Source organism: Hyperoodon ampullatus (genome assembly GCF_949752795.1).
Source record: "Hyperoodon ampullatus genome assembly, chromosome: 20".
Lineage (NCBI taxonomy): Eukaryota > Metazoa > Chordata > Mammalia > Artiodactyla > Ziphiidae > Hyperoodon > Hyperoodon ampullatus.
This window is the reverse complement of record NC_136933.1, coordinates 27,239,468-27,265,033: the sequence shown is the minus strand read 5'-3', so window position 1 is coordinate 27,265,033 and position 25,566 is coordinate 27,239,468. Positions and strand designations below refer to the sequence as shown.

The 25,566-nt window shown below is 38.3% G+C and overlaps 1 protein-coding gene across 1 annotated transcript in view; it reads left to right on the top strand.

Annotated features, from left to right (window-relative positions):
* CSMD1 (CUB and Sushi multiple domains 1) overlaps positions 1-25,566 on the top strand; it is a gene marked incomplete at its 3' end in the record, with an annotated part of 1,679,169 nt that overhangs the window by 1,561,141 nt on the left and 92,462 nt on the right. Inside the window, exons 54-56 of the mRNA XM_079726547.1 lie at positions 5,340-5,528; positions 8,162-8,308; positions 13,033-13,221. Coding sequence (XP_079582673.1) covers positions 5,340-5,528; positions 8,162-8,308; positions 13,033-13,221 — 525 coding nt within the window. The remainder of the gene's footprint in view (positions 1-5,339; positions 5,529-8,161; positions 8,309-13,032; positions 13,222-25,566) is intronic.

The following is a 25,566-nucleotide window of genomic DNA, read 5'->3' as shown; positions in this document are numbered from 1 at the left end:
CTACACTTCCCTCTGAATTCTTTAGCATGCATAAAATTATCTAGTGTTTACTTTTTTTTCTGTAAAATGTATAGACATTGAAATGCACATATGTTGCATACAATAAATGCACACATTTCATATTTTTACAGCTTTAAATTGCATAGACCATATGTAATAACAAATAATATACAATAGCAGAACAAAATATGAAGTTGAGTCTGTTGATTCAATTTATTTGAATATCATTAGATCATTTTAAATACATAAAGGCACCACTTTTAAGCACTATTGGAAGAAAAAAAGATTTGGAAGAGATGTAAACAAGCTAAAATGTCTCAGTATAAGTCAGAAGTATGACTGGTTGCCTGTCAAAGAGCTTTCCAAGATAGATTTTATTTTGTAACTTCAAAATCACAGTCATGTTTATTTCCTTTAAAGAATGGAACTCTCCCCTTTCAGGGAATTTGAATATTATCATTCATTAGGGATAGTGAAACATTTAAAAGGGCCAACACTTAGGAAGAGAAGACCCAGAGTCTAGATTTGATTATCAAGTGACCTTGGTTACTAATCTTCTGAGCATCATGTGTAATGAGGATCATTTATCTGCATCATTTATGGGATTGGTGTAAAGATGAATTGAATATTAAATTAATTCTAAGCGATTTATAATGTTAATTATCTACCCTATAAAAGGCAATTTTCTTTGCATTGCAATAGTATTGATTTTGCAAGTGCTCAGGCCCATGAATTGATTCTTCCAGAATATCTGGTAACTTTGTGCATTTTCATTACTAATGAGGCAGAATTTCAGTCACTCTTATAGAGGGAAACGATTTTCAACACCTGAAGAAAATCTGGAATGAATTATTATTAAATAACCAAAGTAACTTAGGTTGTTTCTGAGAAAAATGTACTTTGGAATTGCACCCAGGTGCGAGCCAGTGGGCGTGGGAAACTCCTCAGGAGGGGGCACCCCGCCCTTTGCCTCTTGCTTTAAACACTTGTGGGACCCTTGTAGTTGCGGTGCCACTGAAACCCTGCCTCTAGCTGCCTCTGTTAGAAGCAGGGGGTCGCATGGGGCGCTAAGTCAGGACACTGATGTCATTTTCTTCCTGGGAAAACCAGTGTGTCAGGACCACGTTACCTCAGCGACAGTGATCTCCAGAGAATTCTTTCCTCAAGGTGGTGGAGGGGGTGGGTATAAAAGTTTCATCTTTTGCCATTTTCTATAAAAATTAACTGAGGTAAATCTTCACATGTTGAAGGCAGGTTTTAATTCCACCAAACACGACCTTAAATTTCTCAGAATAGGTGACTTTCAGCAAGGGTGGTCTTAGCTGATTAATGAAGAAAAGTATAAATGTTTATTTAACATGCTACTTTAAAAATAGGGAACATGCCTCCGTTCTGTTGTCTCTCCCCAAGATTAACCTGGTTTTCACTTAAATGAAATTGATTCATGACAATCCAGAAACAGAGTAGATCAACACAACAGGGGCATCATTCTCTAAATTACTTCCACTCTCACACGTTTGCAGGGAGTGTCCAGCTAACAAGACAGGCTCCCTGTACTCAGCCCAGAGGTCCCCGGGCCCTACTGAACTTATAGGAATTACTACGTAGGATGACCTAGTTCTCTTCTGTTTCAGTTCAGGAATAAATTTGTTTAGAATGAAGTGAGTTATCTTAGCTGTCATTCCCTGAACGCCTCATTATTTAAGAAAGGAAATAGGGACTTGGATGTCGTCTATCAAATACTTAAACACTTAAGCACTTAATTGTCATTTTTCTTCCAGTACTTTTCTATTATTTGATTGGGCTCAAGTGGGGGCCAATTCCCCAATAAATTCCTGATGAAAAATTGTACTCGTTATGAGTCCTACTTCTTCAAATGTCATAACCACACTTTTAGAAGTTCTGCTTTGAAAATTATCACCACTTAAGGGTGGTTGATTGTTCCTTGGGAACAATGGGAATAAATTGTTCTGAAAGTTCACACTTTTTACAGATAAATATTACCTTGTTGGATACTTACCTTCATTTAGAAAAAAAAAAATGAATGAGGCTCTGGAATGTTTTTCAACACCACCAAGCAATTCTCTCATTTTCTTTAGACACCAGCTGAGTGCCCCACAGTTTAACTCAATTCAAAGACACTCCCAACCCTCAGGAATTTCCAGGGGTTTGGGGAGCTCCGTGCCAGAACCTGGGACAGAGGCCAAGTATATTTTAGCATAGAAGGCTATCACGAAAGTGACTCTTCTCAAGTTAAAAAGAAGAGAAGCATTTCAAAAAGTGAAGAGAAGCAGTAAGAAAGGTTTGGAAGTGTGAAAGGACATAGGGCATCCAGGAAAGAGAGGGTGGCCCCCAGCAGCTTGCTGTCAGGGTGTGTTTGAGGGAGTGGCATTAAGTGGGCTGGAAACCTAAAGGGCTCCAGATTGTAAAAGGTCTTCAGTGTCAGGTGGCTTCATCCCATAAACAGTGGAAATCCATCAATGGTTATTATTTTTAAAAATTGGAAACATGCATTATCAACGAACACTAAAGACCATCAGTGACCTTCAAAGAGTGGCCATTCCTTGGGAAGCATAAGTGTGACAGTAACACGTCTCCAGTCCTCCAGGTGACAGAGTTCTCCGTATCACAATTCTTTCATACCTAGACGTGCTCTTAAGAGTTAATCTTATTTATAAATCCTAATGTTTGAGTCCATTACTTTTGCTGAAGCCCTGCAAGGTGCTTTGGGTTTTAAAGCTCGCGCTGGATTTTTCTCAAAAAGTAAGCTAAAGGAGTAACTGCGCAGAGGGAGGGGACGCAAAGCTCAAGCCGATGTCTCAGCAGCACGTTCCTTCAGAGGCGCCTTTGCCAGGACCCTGACGCAGATGCTTCCCGGGGGTGGGAAGTCTCTGATAGCCGCCGTGGGAAACAGGGTGTTTTTAGCACGGAGGGCTCAGCTTAGGGGAGCCTGTGGTCTCTGAAACCTTCCCGCTGTCATTGGGGGTTGCTCCTAGCAACAGTTTCCAGACGAAGGGAAGGGATGGGCACGTGGGAGGGGGTGTGAGAAACACAGGAGTGGAGGCACTTCAGCTCACCTGGAGACAGACTCAGTGCATCTTCAAAACAGTACGTGTGTCTGAAAGAAATACTGTGAAGGGTCGTAAAAAGAAATGAAGCAAATAATCTCACTGATGTTTTCATTTTATCTTCTCTAAAAAACAGAAACAGGGAATCAGAATAGCTGTGTTTAAGAATCTGCGTCTGATCTCTAATCACACCCTGGGTTGTGCTCTCAGCTCTCCAGGTGCATTTCAGCAGGTGGATGGTTTCCTGTTTCCAGGTGGTCTGCTGTCCCAGTGTTGTCTAATAGCTATGGTTGTGGTGATGAAATCGCAGGACAGAGATGAAGGTTAACTACTTCTCCTGTGTATTAACACACAATGACGTGCTCTGTAGCATCTTCGCGTCAGGAACAGGCAGGCATGTGGTCAGACGTTGTAACACTGTCTGCCCACATAGCGCTTTAGATTTAAGAAAAACATTTGCATGTTTTTGATCTGATTATAACCCTGAGGAGGATCTTTATTGCTGTCTAGTTACAGCCAACCTCTGGCTCTTATTGTAAATTCAAAACAAGTCCCAGGAGATCCTAAAACCCCAGGCCCTGCACACATGCAGACAGAAAAAACTCTAACTTATTTTATTTTATTAACATCAACACGTTCATTTCTGAAAGGCCATAATATATTTTACAGAGTGATCTTACCATCAACACAGAAGAAGATACTTTTTAAACTAAGTTGTTTGGTCTATGTGTTTTGGCTTAAATTATTTTTTAATATTACTTGCCATTAATTAACACTGTAAGTATACTTTAAAATCTACCTAAAATACACATTTACTAAAAAGGTTCTATGAAATGTTTCATCTTCGGTGATTTTATCCCTAAACAGTTTCTAAATTTAAAGATACGTCTCAATTGGAATACTAAGTTAAATGAAAAAAAGGGGGAAAATACTTTTTTTAACCATTACTTGAATCAAAACATATAAGCTTTCTCATCTGTTTGGGTTTTGAAATGTATTCATAAATAGTACACATTTCATTAATTAAAAGGAGATAACTCAACAAATAAAGACACACTTCCATTGATAGAAGCTCTTTTCCATTGAGGAAAAGCAGATCATTTAACTTTTTAAACATTTTGTAAATAGTTTTGGTACGTCTTTGTTTATTGTTGAACCATCACCAATAAGAGAAATAATTTTTTCTTAATAATTCTATTCACAAACTGTTTCTGGAGGATACTTAAATTAGCAGTGAGAGAAATGACTGATTAAGAGACTTCGGTGATTTTCTTTTGCCTTCATACCTACACAGATTAGTTTTATTGTGATTAACTTGGAGTAGTTGAATAATGAAAAAAAGTGAGAGGGAAAATTGTGTCAAGGTGTCCATATTATCTTAATGATTCATTCACGGTAAGTTAACCCATTAGAAATCACTCCCACTTTACACAGTAGAAACCCAGGTGTCCCATATGACTCATCTCTTATCACAGTCCCAAGCAATCACATCAAATGTTTAAAATTTACTGTTCTAAATATAATTAAAAGTATAATCAAAGGCAGAAATAAATATAATTTTATTATCATCGTGTATAATTTCACAATGTTTTTGTAATATTACATTGAAAAAGTGAGGTCTTAACAGTTCAGTTGAAAACTTGGGATCCTGCGGTTGAGTCCACAAGGCACCTGCCCTGAGTTATGTGAGGTGTGTGGGCAATTCAGTCATAGATTGAATGGATGGTCTATGGATCATGGATGAGGAGTGAAAGGCACATATGGTATGAACTGTCCCTATGTCAGGGGTCCCTCCTTCCCTCACCAAGGGCAGGTCAGCAGGAGCCAGACCATGGCTTCTCCACCTTCTCCAGGTAAAGAAAACTTCCAGGTTCAGTGCTTCTTCTCAAGTTGGCAGCTACCTCAGCTTGGCTGCCCTAGGATCAGGTTGACAGACTTAATCTCTTTGACTCTTGGTCTCCTTAGAGTTAAATAGGATTTATCTATCCATCTGTGGCTATCTATCAATCATCTACCAATCTTTTCTATCTCATCTGTATATCAACATATATATATTATACATAATTATGTTTTAAGTTATAGGGTGATGTTAAAATGTTGCTTTCCTGTTCTGTTTGTGTCCTGTATTAAATTTGGTCACATCTCAGTAGGATTGCTTTGTTGTTGTTGTTGTTTTCTTTCATGAGTTTGTGTATCCAGGGTTAGAAACTGTCCTATTGAAGTTGGATTCATTTTTTTAAGGAAAACTTTTACTCATGCGTTGTTCCTTAGCACAATGCCCAGCCAGTGAAGTCCGGACAGAATCTTCTGGGGTCATCCTTAGTCCAGGGTATCCAGGCAACTATTTTAACTCCCAGACGTGCTCATGGAGCATCAGAGTGGAACCAAACTACAACATCACCATCTTTGTGGACATTTTCCAAAGTGAAAAGCAGTTTGATGCACTGGAAGTATTTGATGGTAAGTCTCTTTAAACTTTGTTCACATACCAGTGACCTATGCATAATGTAATAAGGATGCCACTATAATGTTTCTGTAATGCAAGAACTTGAATATTTTCTTGAAGTAAATTACATCTCCCCCAAACAGAAAATGAATTATTCTTGGGCTTGTGTGGTCTCAGAGATCAAGCGGTAGGTAAAACATTTCCATGCCGTTCCTAATGTTGCAACTTTTAAACCATCAGGATGCTGGTGACACACCCTGAAAATGTACTGAATTAACTTTAATCATTCTTTAATTCTTTAATGTGGGGCTTTGAAGAAGATGATTTCAAAAGATTTTCCTTTCCCTTCTTCTAAGATTATATTGATTTAGAAGATATTTTAGGAAATTTAAGAGGGCTAAAAGTACTTTAATCAGTCTAAATGATTATTTTACTAGAAATATATAAAAGTAATGGCTCACAGAGATTTCTGGGTGATAAATGCTATAAGAGTCTTTAATGTACAGTTTTTTTAGATTAGTAAAATAGTTTACTGAACAAATGCTAATACTGTTTTCAACATGTCATGCATTTTTGTACAATTCTAATGAACTTTTAATATAACAATGCTATGCTTAAACATAGTATGTGGTTGAATTGTCAATTTGAAATGGAACTGATGTTAATAATTTTTCTTTGTACAGAAGCATTATCATAGCCCAGAATATCAGACCATGATACAATTACGGCTGTACATAACAGGGTTTTTACATGTTCTGATGGACTTGTCATTGAGTTCAGATAAATAACAGTGAATTCAGTGAAAAAAATTACTGTAATTGATTCTCTGTTTATATGCCTCTTAGTGACTTGATGAATCATAATAGTCAAGTTGCTTCTATGGATAGACACTTGATGAATCAATTTATGTATTTCCAAAGATGAGGTGCTAAATTGGAAATTAAATGCATACTTATATACGTAGGAACAGAGGACTGAAGGGTAATATTTTCATTTTCAGAGGGTTTTTAAGGGTGCGTTAAAATGGACACATGCTACTGAAGACTCTCCTCTTAGTCTTTAGGGTGGGAAGAAGTAACGCATTAGCCACGTACAAAAATGGGCTTCTTTTGTCAATGAGGAATCCGGGAAACTATCTTAAGGCCAATTAGGTGTCATAAAAAAGTACAGACAAGCAGTTAACCTCGGGGGCTGTGTGTGTGTGTTTGTGTGTGTGTATGCTTACATATTCCTATACATGCAGTATATAGTTCTATGTATTTACATAATCACTCTCAATGTGTGCCTGTTCCTTTGTTTCACCTTTTGGTTGAATTGAAATTTAGCTGGCAGTGCTTCTGCGTCTTCTTATTTCAGGAGCAAAATCATTATCAATAATTTTTGCCTGAAGCATTTACAATGTGATCTTCCCAAAATATAGACAGATCAAGCCCATTCATTATAAACCATAAGCAAAATAGATAATAGAGATAATATCAAAGCAGTTGCTGTCAAAATTACCAGAGATCTATGACTAGGTGTGTTTCACTGTCAAAGAGTTCTCTATAAAATGAAAGGTCAGAATTTTATATGAATAATTTTTTAAGCGTTGGCATTTTTGTTGAAGTAAATGTCATGTTCATTGCATCTGTTTTGTTTTGGTTTTTGAAAGACAGTGGCTCTTTTATAGCTCTTGAGTTGACCAAAAAAGAAAAAAGTTGAATATATTGATTTTAAGCTTTAATAACCCAAGAGTTTATTGCTCTCTACGGCTCCAGTACTGCTTATTCCTCAATTTAAAAACAAAATAGGACTTTAATCATTAGAGAACTCAATTGATAAAAGTGTCAGAAGAAAGATGGTGGTCTTCACGTGTGAGGAACTTGCTAGTTTCCGTCTTGGTAACAGAGACTACACATACACACTCACATACAATTTGTATATTGCACACTTTTGAATGTTTACACAATTGCTATCATATTATATTTATCTGCAAACAGATTTCACTTGTCAATATGCTATTTTAAAAATTACCTACACTGATACATGTTTATCTAGTTCATTAATTTTAAATGCTGTGTAGAATTTCTTGGAAAAGATTTTTTAATACCTTCTTAAAACCCCAAACCACAACTTAGGATCTAAATTTTGCCATAAAAATGCTGGAATAAACATTTTGCTGTATAAATAACACTTGTGCACATATGTTGGCGTTTATAAAAAAATATAATTAAAACCTTCAGTTGTGTTGGATATTTACCAAACTGCTCTCCAAAGTGATTGTACTAACTTATACTTTCATTAGCATTGCATGAAAATTTCCATTCCCTATATCCATTCAATGTTGTAAATACTAATAATAGTAAAAACTGCTTTCATTTTTTAAACTACTACTGTTTTCTAGGTAACTTTTTATTCGATTTAAGTATTATGTATTAGTAGCATATATGTCTGAAGTTATTTTGGTTGGCTATTGTTTCTTTTATTATTATTTTTTAACAGGGAATGTATCTGCTGCTTTATTTGTTTGGAATTCTTTGTCTCCTTTGGAACTAAATAGCTGTATATCATACAGCTAGACTCTAATTTAATCAAAAGCTAAAAGTAGTCTGCATTTTGTAGGTGCTAATTCATATCATAACTTTTTTGTTTTTTCTGTTTCATTTAGGCTCTTCTGGTCAAAGTCCTCTGTTAGTGGTCTTGAGTGGAAACCATACTGAACAGTCAAATTTTACAAGCAAGAGTAATCAGTTATATCTCCGCTGGTCCACTGATCATGCAACCAGTAAAAAAGGATTCAAGATCCGTTATTCAGGTTAGTAAGTGAGGTTAAGATTTAATATAAAAGTATTTTTAATACAAAGGATCTACATTAAATTAAAAAATTACAATAGATAAAGATTTATAGTATAAACCTAATTTCTGAAGATGAATAATTAACTTCAATAGAAATAATATGATGGGAAATTACTCTGAGTGATATCTCTAAACTACATTAGGGAAAATAAACTATCTGTTGATTACTATTAAAATTTTTTGTTGCTAAAATCATAAACTATTGAATTGCATGCCACAGAAAGCAAAGACAATTCCCCCCAAAGTAAAGTAATATACTATAAATTAGTTTTAAAATATGTTTAAAGGCTAAGGAGACAACCAGGAGGAGATAATCATATTGCATTTAATTTTTTTAAATTTAAATTTATTTATTTATTTGTTTATTTGGCTGCGTTGGGTCTTAGTTGCGGCACTCAGGGATCTTCCTTGTGGCTCGCGGGCTTCTCTAGTTGCGGCTCACGGGCTTAGTTGTCCTGCAGCATGTGCAATCTTGGATCTTACTTCCCCAACCAGGGATCAAACCCATGTCTCCTGCACTGGAAGGTGAATTCTTAACCATTGGACCACCAGGGAAGTCCCTGCGTTTAATTGTATAAGTAATAATAACATCTTACTATTAATAGTATGTCTTTTTATTGGTTATATATTCGTATGTCTCTTTATCTTTATGCAGACATGATATATAGATATATACACACACATATAAACATATACAAAATAAATATGTTTACGTATATATTTCCTTATCAACATTTAAATTATTTTGTTCCTTCCCCATATATTTCAATCACTTTCTGTCAGTAGTTTTTTATATTAATTAAACCAGTTAATACATTTATGAGAGATTAGATCCTGGGTATGTTTGTCGATGTGACCAGCCCGACACCTAATGTTTATACTGCCCTACAAAAGCAGTAGACAGACAATTTAAATTCCTCAGATATTTTAAATACTAAGCAAAATATCTAACCTTTTCTCAGTGTCTCACTCAACAATATCCGTGCTAACAATTGAGATATATTTCCCAAGGGAGATGCCCACTCTGTGCATTTCATTGACCAGTGTACCTCCCAGAGGTTGCTTATTCCAGTGTCTGTAGTACATCCTCAGTGATGGGAGCATCCTGAGGGAGGGACAGTGAAAGGTCTTAGTAGTTTTAAGAATATTTTAGCTCTCTGATTGGTAGACGTCATGAAATGGTAAAAAGCATCAGGGTTTTGGAATAGCTCTTGATGTAAGGACAGGAGGCATGAAATTCACTCATGCTTCCTCTATAATGTTTAATAAAATATGCTCTGACTTTTGTTTTCCCACCTTTGCTCAAAGTAGCCACTCAAAAAGCTTATCAACAAAAAGCTCACGGTTGAAATTGCTTCATTTGAATGGGTATTGAGAGCATTAGGGCAGTGACTGGATTTGCGTTCATCAAATTCCTTGTTCTGAAAAAGAAATACTCAGACCTGTAGAATTGTTTGAATTTATTTCCAATAAGCAAAAATGGACAGTGCAGGGGAAATAATGGTGAACATAATTGGTCTTGTTTTATCTGTGGCAAACTACTTAGTAGCCTGGCGATGTGATTATACCTTGAATTCTGTCTTTCAAGGGATATTTTCATTCCTTATGGAACAAGAAGATTCTCTTTGTTAAACGGTGTTGGGAAAGTAGGAAAAAGGAGAATTTTAGAGAAGGCTATAAACTGTTGTTCTGTGAATGGACCTATCTATTTATCTCTCTATAGATATAGATACAGATAGATAGATCTTTGAACAGATTTTCACTTAAAATTTGATGCATCAATGACCTCTGCTAGCAGTTCATCACCAGTAATTTCAGAGCAGTGATTCAGTGAAGCTCCCTGAACTGTAATATTGTGGGCAAGGGAGCTGCGGCCCATAATATAAGCATGTGTTGCATCACAAACCTTTGTTTGCCTTACATGTGTGAAGCATTGGTTGTCAGGCGTAAGAGCAATATAATTGATCTACATGATTAAACAACAAAACAACAACAACAAAAAGCAAGTGCTTGTCCATTGAGGTTCAAGTCAATTCAATAAACTGCTGAGTGTTGAGCAAAAAATGGCCCTTAAATGAAATAAATGAGAATAAGTGAAATAAGCTTCAGTAATGGGAGAGTCAGAACTACAGACTGGCTGACATAGACCCAGAAACCCCAGGATAGCCAACTCTGCCCACTGTCTTCCATCATGATTCCTACTTGACTGTCTCCCTCCTTCACCTTCTTTTCCGAAGCACCATGAGCAGAGTGTAAGGATTGGGCCCTGGTCTTCTTAATTCTTAACATAGCCAGGAGTCGAACAGGTGGGACCCCGTGTTCTAATCTTCCCCTTTGCTTTTCTGTGCCATGTCTCCCCACTCTGGGCCCCTCTGTATCTTGTTCTAGGTGAGTTGGGAAGGAAGGGATATCTTGACAGCCTGATGATAGAAGAAACACAGTCAATAGGAAAGAAAATAATTATTGGACCCTATAGAGTTAGACAGTCATTCTGCAGATTATCTCTCTTAACAGACTGAACTGTGACAAAACTCACAGGTGACACCCTAAGAATCATGTGGTCTCACTGCCCTTTCAGGAGCATTTCAGACTTTATCTTATCTCTGAACTTGGAGCAGGGTCTACTGTCAGCTTGGCCTTCCTACTTTTCATCATCATCATCATTATTATTATTTTAATTTACTGGCACAATAATTCTGGGTAGTTGGTAGCTGGGGTGCCTGATTTTACTCATACCTTCCCTAAACTAAATATTTTGGTTCATTCAAAACTTACAACATTTAGTCTCCAACAGTTGAACGCGGAAAATGGTGTGCCAATGGGACAAGAGTTTCGTATAAGAGTTAGTGGATTTTAACTTAGTAAAAACGAGTCCATTAAAAAAATGAAATGGTACCTCATCCAGCTGAGACTGTTCTCTGAGGATGCTTCTCACAGGAACATGGTTGACAACCAAGGCCAGACACACAGACATCGCTTCTGGGCAGTGCAATGACGTGAAGCCTTCAGAAGGTTTCTTCTGAATTTATTTCTAAGGGAAGGTTCAACATTAAGCATTCAGACCTGTGTGTGTGCTTTCTATATGGGACGCCCACAGGGAAGTGGTACATTTAAAACCTCTTCTTGCAAAAGGAACCCTGGATCTCCAGGACTTCACAGCTTTCTTTATTTTATTGTTTTACTCATCCGAAGGGAGTTCATATGATTTTATGCTGCGGTGAAACTGGTATTGTAAGAATAAAATGAGTTTCTTTCTCTAAATGTGTAAATAAGATGCAGAGCTTTTTAGCCATTGAAATGTTGCGTTCTGCGTAGGTAAGATGGTGATTTTCACAAATGACGGCCTCTGATTTTAAAAAGTCTCCCTACAGATGCGATGATTAAAGCTACTGTAAGATTTTCATTGACCTGAAGTAGTGCATTTTCTTCAAAGATTGTACTCAAATCCCATATGTTAAAAAGAGGCTTAACATCTACGTCATCGTATAATTCTCAAGAATTCTCAAGACCATTTAACAACGACAAGGAAAAAAATTAACGACCTTGATTGCAAAATGTTATATTCTTCTATTTTCTCCATTTTAATGATATGTTTTTCTTTTTTTTTTTCTTTTGTCAGAAAGTTAGAATTCCATCACCACATTGATTAACAGTTGCAGGTGATCTAAACTTCAAACTTAAGAAACTTGACCTTTGGCTCTAGATTTTTAATTAATTTATTTTTTAGACTTTTTTTTTTTAGAAGTGTCAGATCACAGTCAAATTGAGAGGAAGTTACAGAGATTTTTGCTTTACTCCTTGGCTTCCCACATGCACAGCCGTCTCCATTTTCAGCATCCTCATCAGATGGCACATTTGTTAATGAACCTACACTGACACATCGTTATCACCCAAAGTCCGTAGTTCATGTTAGGGTTCACTCTTGATGTTGGATGTTCTGTGGGTTTGGACAAATGTAAAATGACATGTATCCACCATCGTGGATTCATGCAGAGTAGTTTCATTGCTGAAAAATCCTCTGTGCTCTACCATCCTTCCTCCACCAGCCTCTGGAAACCACTGATCTTTTCACTGTCTCCAGAGTTTTACCTTTCCCAGAATGTCGTAAAATTGGAATCAACAGTCTGTAGCCTTTTCAGGTTGGCTTCTTTCACTCAGTCACATACATTGAAGGCTCTTCCATGTCTCTTCATGGGTTGATAAATCATTTCTTTCTAGCGCTGAATAAAAAGAAACACTGGATGGAGCACAGTTTGTTTATTTATTCACCTACTGACAGGCATCTTGGTTGCTTCTGAGTTTTGGCAACTCTGAATAATGCTGCTATGAACATCTGTGTGCAAGTGTCTGTGTGGACATAAGTTTTCATCTCCTTTGGGTAAACACAAAGGAGTGTGATTGCTGGGTCATATGATAAGAGTGTGTTTAGTTTTGCAAGAAGCTGCCAAACTGTCCTCCAAAGTGGCTGTGCCATCCTGCATCCCCACCAGCAATGATGAGAGTTCCTGTTGCTCCACACCCTCACCAGCACTTTTGTGTCTGAGGATGCTTTGAGTACAAGTTTCCGTGTTGATGCTGATTTCCCACTATTGTAACAATAGAGATATTTCATTTATATCTCTTATCAAGGGAAATGCAACATTTATTTATTGGTTTTGTGTATGTGTGTTTGTGTGCCCATAGCGCCTTACTGCAGCTTGACCCACACCCTGAAGAATGGTGGTGTTTTAAATAGGACTGCAGGAGAAGTTGGAAGTAAAGTGCATTATTTTTGCAAGCCTGGATATCGGATGATTGGCCATAGCAATGCAACCTGTAGACGAAATCCTGTTGGCATGTATCAGTGGGATTCCCTCGCTCCACTCTGCCAGGGTAAGAAATATGTGTTTTCATCCCCAAACTTGAGTTCAATTTATTTTTCTTATTTTAATCACACTCTGAAACGTACAAGAGCTGTGATTATGGTTAAAAGGTAAGGAAAAAAATGAATGTGAGTTCATAAAAGTACAAATTAAACTTTCTGCTGACCGTGCAAACACTTCTGACATTTGCACTCAGCTTGATTTAGCTTTATAGCCTGAATTCGTAGAATGGTTGAACACTCACTAGATGCTGGGTAGAATTATTCTAATACTTATATTTCATTTTGAAACTTAAAAATGTGTTATCCAACTCAGATTCAAAATAATTTTTCTTGACAGTTGTATTAATTAGAAGAAAATCAATTACTAAAGCTCATTTTCCCTTTTCTTAGATTAAAAACTCATACTTTGAGCCACACACTGCATATTTCATTTTCATTAGGTCACTTAAATATAGGACTTGTTAAAGTTGATTTCAATATTTCATGCTTTTTTTTCATTTTATCTTTCATATGCATAAAAAATCAAATTTTCAAATAAGGCATTTTAATTTTAATTGAAGCCTTTGAAGTCATGAAATTTTCAGTTTTCTCTTATCGAGATTTATATGCATAATGAAATATATTGGTCTTTGAAAGCTAATTGAAATTTATGAATGAAACCTCATATTGGTTTCCTTGTTTCTCTTTTTTCATTAGATATTAGATTTTCTGGTATTGCTCTATGAGACGACAATAGATATTTATCACAATTATTGTATGTGTCTTTAACCGCAAGAAGTTAATCAGACACCCAGCCTGCATCATTTATGTTGTACCTCCAGATATTCTTCTTTAATGTAAGATAAACATGAAGATCTAATAGGCTTGTTTCATTAGGATTGATGTTTTTTTTTAAGAAGAGTACTTTTTCTCTCAAAAGAAGAAATGCCTCTCATTTTCTTTAAATGTTCTGTTACTCTCTCTGCGTATGACATAGAATCCATTGCTCAGAGAGCAGCCCCATGGGCTGTATGTCCTTGGCATTGTGGGCTGAACAAGGAAAATGGCTGAGCCCAGGATTGGCAAGAGTTCCCAAATCTTGGCCTCTAGAGGTTGAGTCCCTAGACAGGGCCCTAAATGGAATCTGCTCTCAGGGTAGAAGCCCAAGAAGATCCTGGAAAGAGACTGTCATGTGACAAGACAGACACATGAGAAATGACAGTCCAGGCAGATGTTAGTTTATCTCCCTGACACGTGAGGAGTTGTGAACATTGTTGACTCGATGGAGGGATGGCTTGCTCTTCCGCTGCATGGTTGAAAAGGAATCAGAGAATGCCTGGGATGTGTCTTGTTGATAAGTTTCCACTTCCCTCTCCTTTCCCCATTTTTTCGCTCAGCAGAACTATTTGATGCTGAATTAAATGACTCAGAAATAGAAATAGAGCACTAAAAACCAGATCCTTCTGGAATCTTTGCAGTTTCAGCTGAAGGATTTGATTGAACGTGGTCAGTGTATCTCATCTCTGTGTTGCACATAACCCCAAAGCAATGCCATCAGGGACATGGAATGTTAGAATCACACACCACGTTCTAGGTGGGAAATTGGAATATAAATGCCCAATGTGATTGTGTTCTCAAACTATAAAATATTTTAGAAGCATCATTTTCCCACTATAAATCCACAGTCTTCTGCACTTTCTGTTAACCATTCTGATAACTGGGGAGTCAATATGATCTTGGTTTTTTTGTTGTTGTTGTTGTTTCATAAACTATGACCTGTAAAACCTGGAGGGCCCTTAAAAATAATCTAGTTTAATTTGCTTATTTTTATGTTTTTTAAACTGAGGCACATAAAAGTTAAGTGACTTATTAATAATCATAAAAATGTTGGTCTAGAGTCCAGACCTTCTACCTGCCTCTTCAGCGTTTGAATCAAAATGTGTCTGGCCAAAAGAAATTCTACTTAGAACAAGATTTTGCAGACACCAGTTCTAAGTAATCTATATTTTAGGTGTTTAAATTCATTTACTGTGCAAGAGTTTCTTTAGTCTTCTCTTAGTTCTTTCCAATTTGTGTAAAATAGCATTTTGATTACAATAATGTATAAAATATTTTCATCATATGTGAGGCTGTAATGTTTAAAAATCAAAAAACATGGTGAAAAATAGGCTTTTTTAAACCATTTAAATTTTTTGGTACAGCTGCACAAGCATTTGCATCATTTTAAAGATAAATCTTTTAAAATAAATAGTAAAAATGTTTACTCCAATAGGTGAAGGCCAATGAGAAAACATCGTAAAATTTTAAACAGAATAGGCTTATATAACATATATATTGGCAATTTATACCCTAACAGTGTTTTACTTACAATTAAAGAGCCTTAGAGCTGATTGAACTGAATTTAATACAGTTCATAATATAAATGTGTAATTGTTATTGTATTTAATAAAGGGAAACTTGATTTGTTTAGCATTAATCATTCGCTTTCCTTTTGTTACTTACAGAACACAGAAGTTTTCCATAATGTAAATACTGACCTAACTTACAGAAAAACATTGGCCTCCTTCAATACAGTCAGCGTGAGCCTTTGTGGATTTTTAATTCCCTCCTTGTACCAACCATCTAATTTCTATTTAGATTAATTTTTTTTTCAGTTTTTAGATAATTGAAGATAATTTTTCAAAGTAGTTTTTGGGTCCAAGGAGAGTTAATAGATATAGATGGATGATCACCATCTATGTGGTCCTGAAGTGCCGGCAGTTCATAATGTTAGGGTACGAAATTAAAGAGTGGGTGAACTCTTTCTTTAAAATTCTTGGAATTCTGTAAGGGAAAAAGACTTTGCAAAAGCATCATCTAAATGCATACCATCACACTATTCCCTCTCAAGACAGCTCAAACTCTTTTATGATTTTATTTTCTTGCCCAAGATATTATATTCACATTAGATATAAAATTGGAAAATGAGGATTTCCCTGTAGCACATTTATAAGGATAAAGGTACAGGCTTTACCTCTGAAACCTATAGACCTCAAGCACACTGTTCCAAAAATTAAAGTAGATGTAGGGTCCATGTTTATAGAGAGGATATACTCTGTATAAGTTTTTGACATTTTGTTTATATATACATGTTCATACAGAGGCAAAGTGACAATCATATGTCTGTGTTTGTAGATTACAGTTGTAGTTGTAGGTTTAAAACTTAATGCAAGCATTAAAGATGATAACAGCTGTTTTCATGATTTTTATTTCAATTCAAACTTACCTCTGAATTAGGCACTGCAGGTACCAAGACACACTTCCAACTCTTAAAGCTCTGATGGTCCGTTAGGAGAGATGGACTCATGAATCAGTAACTACAGTTTAGTATGACATTAAGCAAGAGAAGATATACACTGAATAGAGATGGAGCAGAAGGTTTTTTCTTGTTTGTTTGTTTGTTTGTTTGTTTTTGCGGTACGCGGGCCTCTCACTGTTGTGGCCTCTCCCGTTGCGGAGCACAGGCTCTGGACGCGCAGGTCAGCGGCCATGGCTCACGGGCCCAGCTGCTCCGCTGCATGTGGGATCTTCCCGGACCGGGGCACAAACCCGTGTCCCCTGCATTGGCAGGCGGACTCTCAACCACTGTGCCACCAGGGAAGCCCGCAGAAGGTATTTTTTCAGGATGTTTTTCCCATCACGGGACAGCTGAGTTAGGATTTGAAGGGCTAGCACCAATGGAAATGCGGTTGGAGCAGCGAGTAGGGGCCCTTGTGGAAGACCTCAACTGAGTTTACGTAGCTTTTACTCTCTCTCCTGTGGTTGACTTCAGTCTATTAAAGGGCAAAAAAGACATAGTCACATCTGCATTTTGGAAATATCTTTTAGTAGTGTGGTAGATGATTGGACAGAATCCTGTCTAAATTACAGGGGTGCTTAGAACTTTTAGAAATATGCATTGGAACCATGATGAAGACCTTGATAAATACAGTGAAAATAGGTTTGAACAAAAACAGGCATAGAAAATATTTAGAAAACAGAATCAACAGGCCCTTGTGATGGAATGTAAAGGGTCAGGAAGAGAGAAAAATACGGAATGACAAATAGTTTTCTGGTTTTGATTGCTGGGAGTATTGTGGCACCACTCAGTGAAATTAGGACAAGTGAGAAAAAGCAGGCTAATGAAATCAGTGTTGATGTGAGGCCTTCCATTACCTGTGCTCAGAGAAGATACAGTTTCTAAAAGTATCAGTAAGGAGGCAGTAGTCTAAGTTAGTGCAGGATACTGAGTGCATCCTTATTTGTTTTTCATGAGAGGAGGTTTGACTTTGTAGGTTCCATAAGGAGCAAATCAAATGAAAAAAATTGTAATTAAAAAATTATCTGCTGCAATAAATTTCAAACTAAATAGCTCCACCAGAAAACAAGTAACATCTGACACCCTTTGAGAGAAGATCACATTGGGTCAACAGCAACTATAAATCCTGCAACCCATCTAATTACTGATGCAATAGTAATGGTGCAATAGTTTGAGACTCTTACCAAAATCAAAGGTCACCATAGTTATTTTAATTATTTTATTTGAAGATAGGGGACTTGAAAACTGGAAACAAACTAATAAATAAATGGACAAATACCCCTTTGTGGCACTGGGAGCCTACTATTTAATATTTATTTAATATACTTACACATTTTATATATTTAATATTGCAATATATTATTTAATATTTCAGTTATCCTTCTGGAGTTGGTATAGTATTTCTCAGTGATTTGAACAGCATTCCTTTTATGCTGACAGAGGAACAAAAACAACTTACACATTTTCTAACTGCACTAGGATTTTTTTTTTTAATTGTGCAAAATAATACTTTAAAATGTTTACTAAAAATGCAACACTTGCCTTTTAGTAAATGAGTGAGGTGGAAAGCTGAGGGCTGGGGTCAGGCCCTTTGAGGCCCCCAATGCTGGTCATGTGACCACGAATGTGCTGCCCTAGGCCCCAGCAGAACATGTGTCAGGGCAGTGTTTGAATGAAAAAAAAAGAAGTGTAAATTAATGACAGGTATTTGAGAATTTTTTTTTTCTTTTTCTTATTTTATTTATTTATTTATTTTTGGCTTCATTGGGTCTTCGTTGCAGTGTGTGGTGGCTTCTCTTGTTGCGGAGCACGGGCTCTAGGAGCGCGGGCTTCAGTAGTTGTGACTCGCGGGCTCTAGAGTACAGGCCTCAGTAGTTGTGCTGCAGGAGCTTAGTTGCTCCGCGGCATGTGGGATCTCCCCGGACCAGGGATCGAACCCGTGTCCCCTGCATTGGCAGGCAGATTCTTAACCACTGCACCACCAGGGAAGTTCTGATTTTTTTTTTTCCACTGAAGTTCTGATTTTTTTTTTTCATTGAAGATGACTTACCTTGTGCCCTAATCTGCTTTGTTTTCTCATTTTCATTGACTTTCTGCTGGTGACATCTTAGAAGCACAGAATTTGAGAGAAAAATAGTCATGTGATGGGCAGGGAGTGCTAATCTCCCTAAACCTGGTTCCTGCCATGTAAAACAGGATCTTTGATGCCAAGCTCTGAGAATTGTTGAGAGGGTTCAAGCACTCAGACAGTCCCGGGCAGGACTCAGCAGCAAATAGGACCCTTCACTGCCCATCATCTGTGAGAAAGAACACACAGCAGGCCAGATGTGTTGTATCATTTCAGAGAACTTCAGCTTGCTTTTCTCCCTTTCCTTGACCTTTTAAATTACTTCTCTCAGAAAACCTGTACTGGTTTTTATCGTCCTCGATAAAGCCAGGCATATCTTTTGCCGTTCAGGCTTCATTTCCTGCCTTCAACCAAGAGTCTCTGCCCAGCAGCTATTTCCCTTATCAATACACTAATCTTATTCATCTTGGAGGGAAGCCAAAATTAGAACTGAAATTTTCTGTATTATCTCAAAGATCCAGTTAAAGTGGTACCTTACAGGGCTTGGCTTTCAAGTTTCCTGTGTCACAGAGAGATCAGTTCCCATGTAGCTCTTTATCTCAGAGCCGTGATTTTCAGAGCACTTGGTGAGTCGGAGCTCTGGCTTGGACTTGATGTTGCGTGTTGTTTATGCTTTGCTTGTGTTTTGCAGGCAATGAAGCATAGGGAAAACGATCATTCTCACAAATGACATGGTTAAGCCTCTGTTTGTAAAGTCTGAACTTTAAGATGGAAAGATATAGACGCCTGCACTCTGCTGATATGTGCTAATATTTGCTAGTGTAAAGGGTATGGATAGGGCAGGAGATGGGTGGCTGGGCGGGGAGGTTCATGTAGGTCTGCCGTGAGCCTGGAACTGAGCTAGGGATGTGTCCTCTCATCTCTTTAATCCTGTGGACACTGGTGCTCAGAGGCGATGTTACCCAAGAAACACACGACTAAACACCAGGGGTGGGATTTGAACCCATGTCCTTCAGATTCCAAAATCTACATTATTTCTACTATACCATGAGTATTCCCTCTGTGAACATTATTTCTATCCACTGAAAGGGCATCTTTCAGAAGAAAATTGTTCTTTTTGTAACCTAAAAAAATAGCAACATTATCAAAAGTTCAGAGGATATGTTTGGTGTTCTGGCATAAAACTTGAGTTATTTTGTAAATCTCAGAAACTTTTACCTATGGGCATAAAATGCATAGGAAGTTATGACTTTTGTCTTGATTTTTTTATACATATTTATTTGCTTCTATGAAATGTTCAAGCTTCTATGTGACATGATAATAGTGCAGTGTTTTTAGAAATTTAAAAATAATGTTTTTAAAATTATTTTAAAAACAAAACAAATCCCATGTTATGATATATATGAAAATATGTATGTATATGAATATATATATATATACATGTGAGAATACAGGTTATAGTCATTATGTCAACTATATTCTAATATATTAGGTTATGAATCCACATAGTTCATAAAGCCAAAAATTTGCCAAATCCCACTAAGTATATTGTAAACTGAGGTTTATTCCATTTGCTCATGATCTTCTTATGGGATTTGAGTTGAGTGATTAGATCTTGGGCATTTCACAGTCAGAATCTCCCAATTTAGGCAAGGATCCCTCCCATTCCCAGTATTTACTGGCGCCATGACCCTGGACAGGCAACACAATTCACTGGGGTTTAGCTTCTTCTGTGAGCAGGGATAAGAATACTCCCCCACCTGGCATGTTTGAAGGATTAAATGAAACAGTTGACATGAAATCTTTACGCTGGAGCCAGGTACTAACAGGCACCCCTAAAAAAGGAACCTTACAGGATAGAAACATAATTTCATCAGTGAGTGTCTTCAGGAAGTACTTGTTGACGTGCTTTCAAGCAGAGATTTTACAAATGTCTAGTTAACATCAATAATATTTAAGTAACTGAGCTGGGAATAGGTTTCTCTGATTTCTCACAATACTCAAAACGAGACATCAGGAAACTTCTTCTATAAAGGGCCAGGTAGCAAATATTTTAGTTCTGTGATCATAGAAGATCTTTGTCACATGTTCTTTATTTAAAAACGTTTCACAATCCTTTTAAAATGCATAAGGCCATTTTTAGCTGGTGTGCCGTACAGGAACCGGCCACAGACTGGTTCTGCCCTGAGGGACCGCGGTCTGCTGACCTCTGACCTAGATAATGTGCCTGGATTCGACCATAACACAAGCATAATTCAGCCGATGTCAGTTATCTTCTGTAGTTTGCAGATTATATCTCAGACATTTTACAGAAGACATATAATTCCCTCTATCATGTGCTAAAATCCAGCATGTTTATTCACAAAATTAAATAATGCATTTTCTCTGTCCATGCTTGGCACACACCGTACATCACAAAACTCCATGTTTCCTGTCTGTGTCTGGAACGTGGTGAATAATAAAAGCAGTAGTGGGTGGAAATGTACACAATGGTAATTTTGTGTAATAGCCGTAGTGATATGAAGCCCTTGACCTTCCTGGGCAAGGAGCTGTGCAAAGTATGCAAAGTCCTCATTTTTTCTAAGAGAATCCAGAGTCCTATGGAGAATAGTAGCTAACAGAGCTCTATCGTGTACAAGGCAGTAAAGGAACTCCCTGTGACGTAGCTTTGTGTGCCTAACATAGAGCGATGAGCCCCGCGCGGAGAACTTAAAACATTTCCGAATGCCAGCAGGAGGACCCCGTGTTTCCCTGCTCTTCTGGAGCCTCAAAGGGAAGGGGAAGTGCATTGGCGGAGCAGAGGGATGCGTCCACATGGAACGTTCCACAGCAGCGTGCAGAGCTTTGAGATGAGGGCTCCTAATCAGTGAAAGGCAAAGAGGAGTGAAGATGGTAGAATGCCCTGTGTGCCGTGTAAGATACTGACCAACATTACAGAGCAGGTTACGGTCTTTCATTAAAGAGCCACAGCAGCAAGCTCTGCCTGTGAAATTGACAGTTTGAAATGTCAGCCCCTGGCATAGAGAATGTGGCACCGGAGTGAAGAGAACAGGCAGGCCCAGCGGCTGTGCAGCTGGCTTTCTAAAAGTCCTCAAGTAGAGGTAGCTGAGAAGTCCAGGAGAAGTCAGCAGTTCAAAGGAGGGGTTGATCAGTGCTGGAGAGTCATAGGGTGTGACTTGGCTTGTGAGAACCTTGGCTCCTGACTGCAAGTTCTCCCAGTAACCGAATCAACTCCAGCAGCAGCGTTTGGATCTCGGGGCAAGAAATTTTGCAAATTGTGAAAAAATGGAGAAATTAGTGACAGAAGGTCATGAGATTTTCTTTCTGGACATATATAGGGGAAAACGGAAGTCACAAAATATTTACGTTATTTATTACAGTGAAATTGCCTAGTTTCCTTAGTTCCATCATCATTCTTAACAGCCTTTCATAGTTGCATCACATGTTTATTGCTTGTTTATTTTCTGCGTTCTTTTTTTTTTTTTTTTAAGTAAAATGCAGCCAAAATTTCAGGTCAGCAATTTTGAGAATTTATTAGACCCACAAAGTTCATTTTGTTAAAAACATATTTAATGGTCCACACTCTACCAGGCACCTTGCTCTTCTCTGTGGCTCCATTGTTTCACTCATGAAAGTCGGAGGACAGTGGATTGATGCTGTGCTCACTGTCCCACTAACTGGAACTGAGCACTGGCAACCGTTTCCAAGGGTTTTTATTGTCCTTATTTTGCAGGCGGCGAAGCTAAGGCTGAAACAGGTTAAGGGAACTGTCCCTGATCAGAGCAGCGTGTGCAGTGATTTGATGAGTTTCCAGAGCAGCATCCTGTCCTGTCATCCCACCTACCAAGTTAGATGAAATATGCCCCAGGATTCCAGATCCCATGAAAACCCGCCATAAACAAAGTGTTCTGATCCTCTGGCGAGTTCTCATGACACCAGACTGAAGGTGCATTAGGGTCCCGTCCCCACAGGAGGGTGATCTCTGTGGGGCAGTGACCAGAGGTAACTGGGTCAGAGCTGGCATGTAGCACACAGAAGTGTCACTGCTTTCCTTCAGCTTCTGTCCCCAGGGTCTTGCTTTTTATTGAATGGAACTTTGTTTTATTTCTTTGTTCCTAAGAGAGACCCTTTTCTTTTTAAATGTTCACACCTGTGCCTTCCTGTGACTCTCCAAAGCAGAGGAGTGGGCGTCAGCTGCTTCCTACAGCCTTGCGGAAGCAATGGATTTGCCCCTAAGGAAACGTTCAAGCGGCAGCATTTGCCAAGTCAGAGCCTCTCTTTGTCTTTAGTCATTTGTCTGCCCACGTACTGGGTCGCTTCCTTTCCAGAGCTCTTCTGTTTGCTTTAAATGATTAAGTGTTTTTTCCTTCCTGGGCTACGATGTACTAAATATTTTCAAGAGGTTTAGAGCAGCTAAAGATGCTTCTCAGCCAAATCCTGTTTTTCTTCATTTTCCATTTCAGAACTGCCTGTGTTTTTAAGTTGCCCATCTGTTTGAGTTAATGTCTGTACATACAAGCCATTACTTCCCTCTGTCTGCCCTCATTTTCAGAAGTGCTCACCTTTATTCCTCAAGACCAATGGGTGGATATTTCTTATGCTAGTAAATGCTCTTTCTAAAGTGTCTGACTTCACACCTGTCCCCATAAAACAAATAAAAATAGTGTGACCTGTTAAGTCCCACGGACCTAGAGGTGATTCCAGCCCTTTACCACCTCTCTTATTATGATTTTCTAACTCAGCCTTCAGCCCAGTATTAATGGTGTGTTGGATGCTGGCTGAGCATCACGAGAGATGTTGCTTAGAGTTTGGGAAATCAGAGAAGACAAGGGAAATAAAACACAAACCAAAAAAAGGGTCCAGAAATATCATTAATGCTCAAATTCAACGTGGCCTTTATATTTTCAGATTTATACTTTGAAAATGTATTCTGACCTATTTATTTATCCATCTATTTATTTATTGCCGGTGGTTGGACATTGAAAATAAAAAAGATATGAATATACTGAAATATAGCAGATGGCACCTTGGCAACACTACAGGACAGTAGCTGAGATAACCTGCTTTGGCATCAGATACCCTGAGAGATGCCCTCTGACACAGCTGTTTACTAGGTATAAGAATTTGGGCACTTTGCATGACATTTCTAATGCTCATTTTCCTTAGTTGTTATATCAGTCAGGGTTCTCTAGAGAAGCAGCACCAGTAGGGTGTGTGCAGATGTGCACAAGGGGAGGCTTACTGTAGGAGCTGGTCCCCATGGTGATGGAGCAGAGAAGCCCAGTGACCTGTGATCTGCAGGCTGGAGGCCCAGGCAGCCAGTGGTGTGATTCAGTCCAAGTACCAGGGAATCCAGTGGGAGGGGCAGTGGGGAAAGTGCCAGGAGCCCCGATGTAAGAGTGGGACAAGCTGGGCGTCCCAGCTCAAGCAGAGGGAGGGAATTCCGCCTTCCCCTGCCTTCTGGTTGTACTGAGGCCTCAGGATTGGATGCTGCCCACCCGAAGGGGGGCGGGTTCTGTTCTTCACTCCTCTGAGAAGTGAATGCTAATCTAGTCTGCGTACATCCTCACAGACTCACCCCAGGAATAATGTTTTACCAGCTCCTAGGCACCCTTTTGCCCAGTAAAGCTGACAAGTAATATTAACCATCTTAATAGTAATAAAAAATAATAATTTAATTTACTTATTGGGGTATTTTTGAGATTAAATGAGGTCATACAAGTAAAAGAACTTGTCACAGTGGCAGGAATTGTGTATTTGACCAAGGAATGCTAGGTGTTCTACTGATAAAGGTGATAATGTTGTTTGCAGGTGAGCGATTTCTCAGTGACTTCATCTGAGCCCACCTCCTCCTGGTGTGGATGCTTCTCTGACTCCGGTGCTCGGTGCTGATTCTCCTGAGCCTGGAACCTGGTGTGGCTCTTTGAGGAGGCACTGGGGCACCAGGCACAGCCAGCATCGGGCTCCAAGTCCCCCCACTTTTGGCCCAGAACCACCTAATTTGTCTTGATGGTGGCATGAGGGGTCTGAGGGATTCACTGTCAGATGTTTCCTCTGTATTTGTGATGGAAGGGAAAACATTCCTTCATACTGTTTAGTTTTTAGTTGACCCTAATCTAGAGAGTTGAAGAATGCTTCCTTTTTTATTAAATCTGAAGGAAAGTTATTTTTTTTCATAGTGAAAGAGAGCTCGAGTCCTGATAACGTGCCCGATGTTTTGCTGTGTGGCTTATACTGTACATTCTGCCACATTAGCCTGTAAGGAACTTTGATGTTTCTCCTTTTACAGATGAGGAATCAAAGCTCAGATAAGTTAGGTAAATTTCCAAGTCGTAAACAGACAAATAACAAACTCAGACTCTCCTAGGTCTGAATCCATGTTCTTTCAACTCTCAGCCTTGTTTCCTACAGCGTTTTAAGTTGAGATTGATTTGAAATCATGGCACAAGCTTTCATTCCACATCCACGTGTGCACAGTGGTAATGTTTCCACACCAGTGCTCACCTTTGGGTAATGGACATGAAGCAAAGACGTGGACCAGGCTACTCAGGACGTTTAGATTTGCTTTGTGTCCTGGAAACATGCCTGGAAACCTAACAATGCTCAGCAATGGCCTCGAAGGGCTCCCTGGACTTGTTCCCTGAAATAAACGTTCATGGGGGCTTCCATGCTCTCCTTGTGATGATCACATTATGTTACATGATTCCAACAGGCTGAAAATGGTGATGAAGTTTTATTTAGAAGATAATGGCAGAGATGACTTGTCCTTTGCGATGCAGACATTTTTGAGCCTAATTTTATCCCCTGTTAAATATTGTTTTAAATGTGAACTTATTTATTCATTTTGTATATCACCTATATTATTACTAAAAAGAAACTGGTAGTTTCTACAGAACAAGTGGATGGGATTAGATAACTCTTTGCTAATCAAACTCAAAATGCTTGTAAACCATCTAGCACTATTCATGC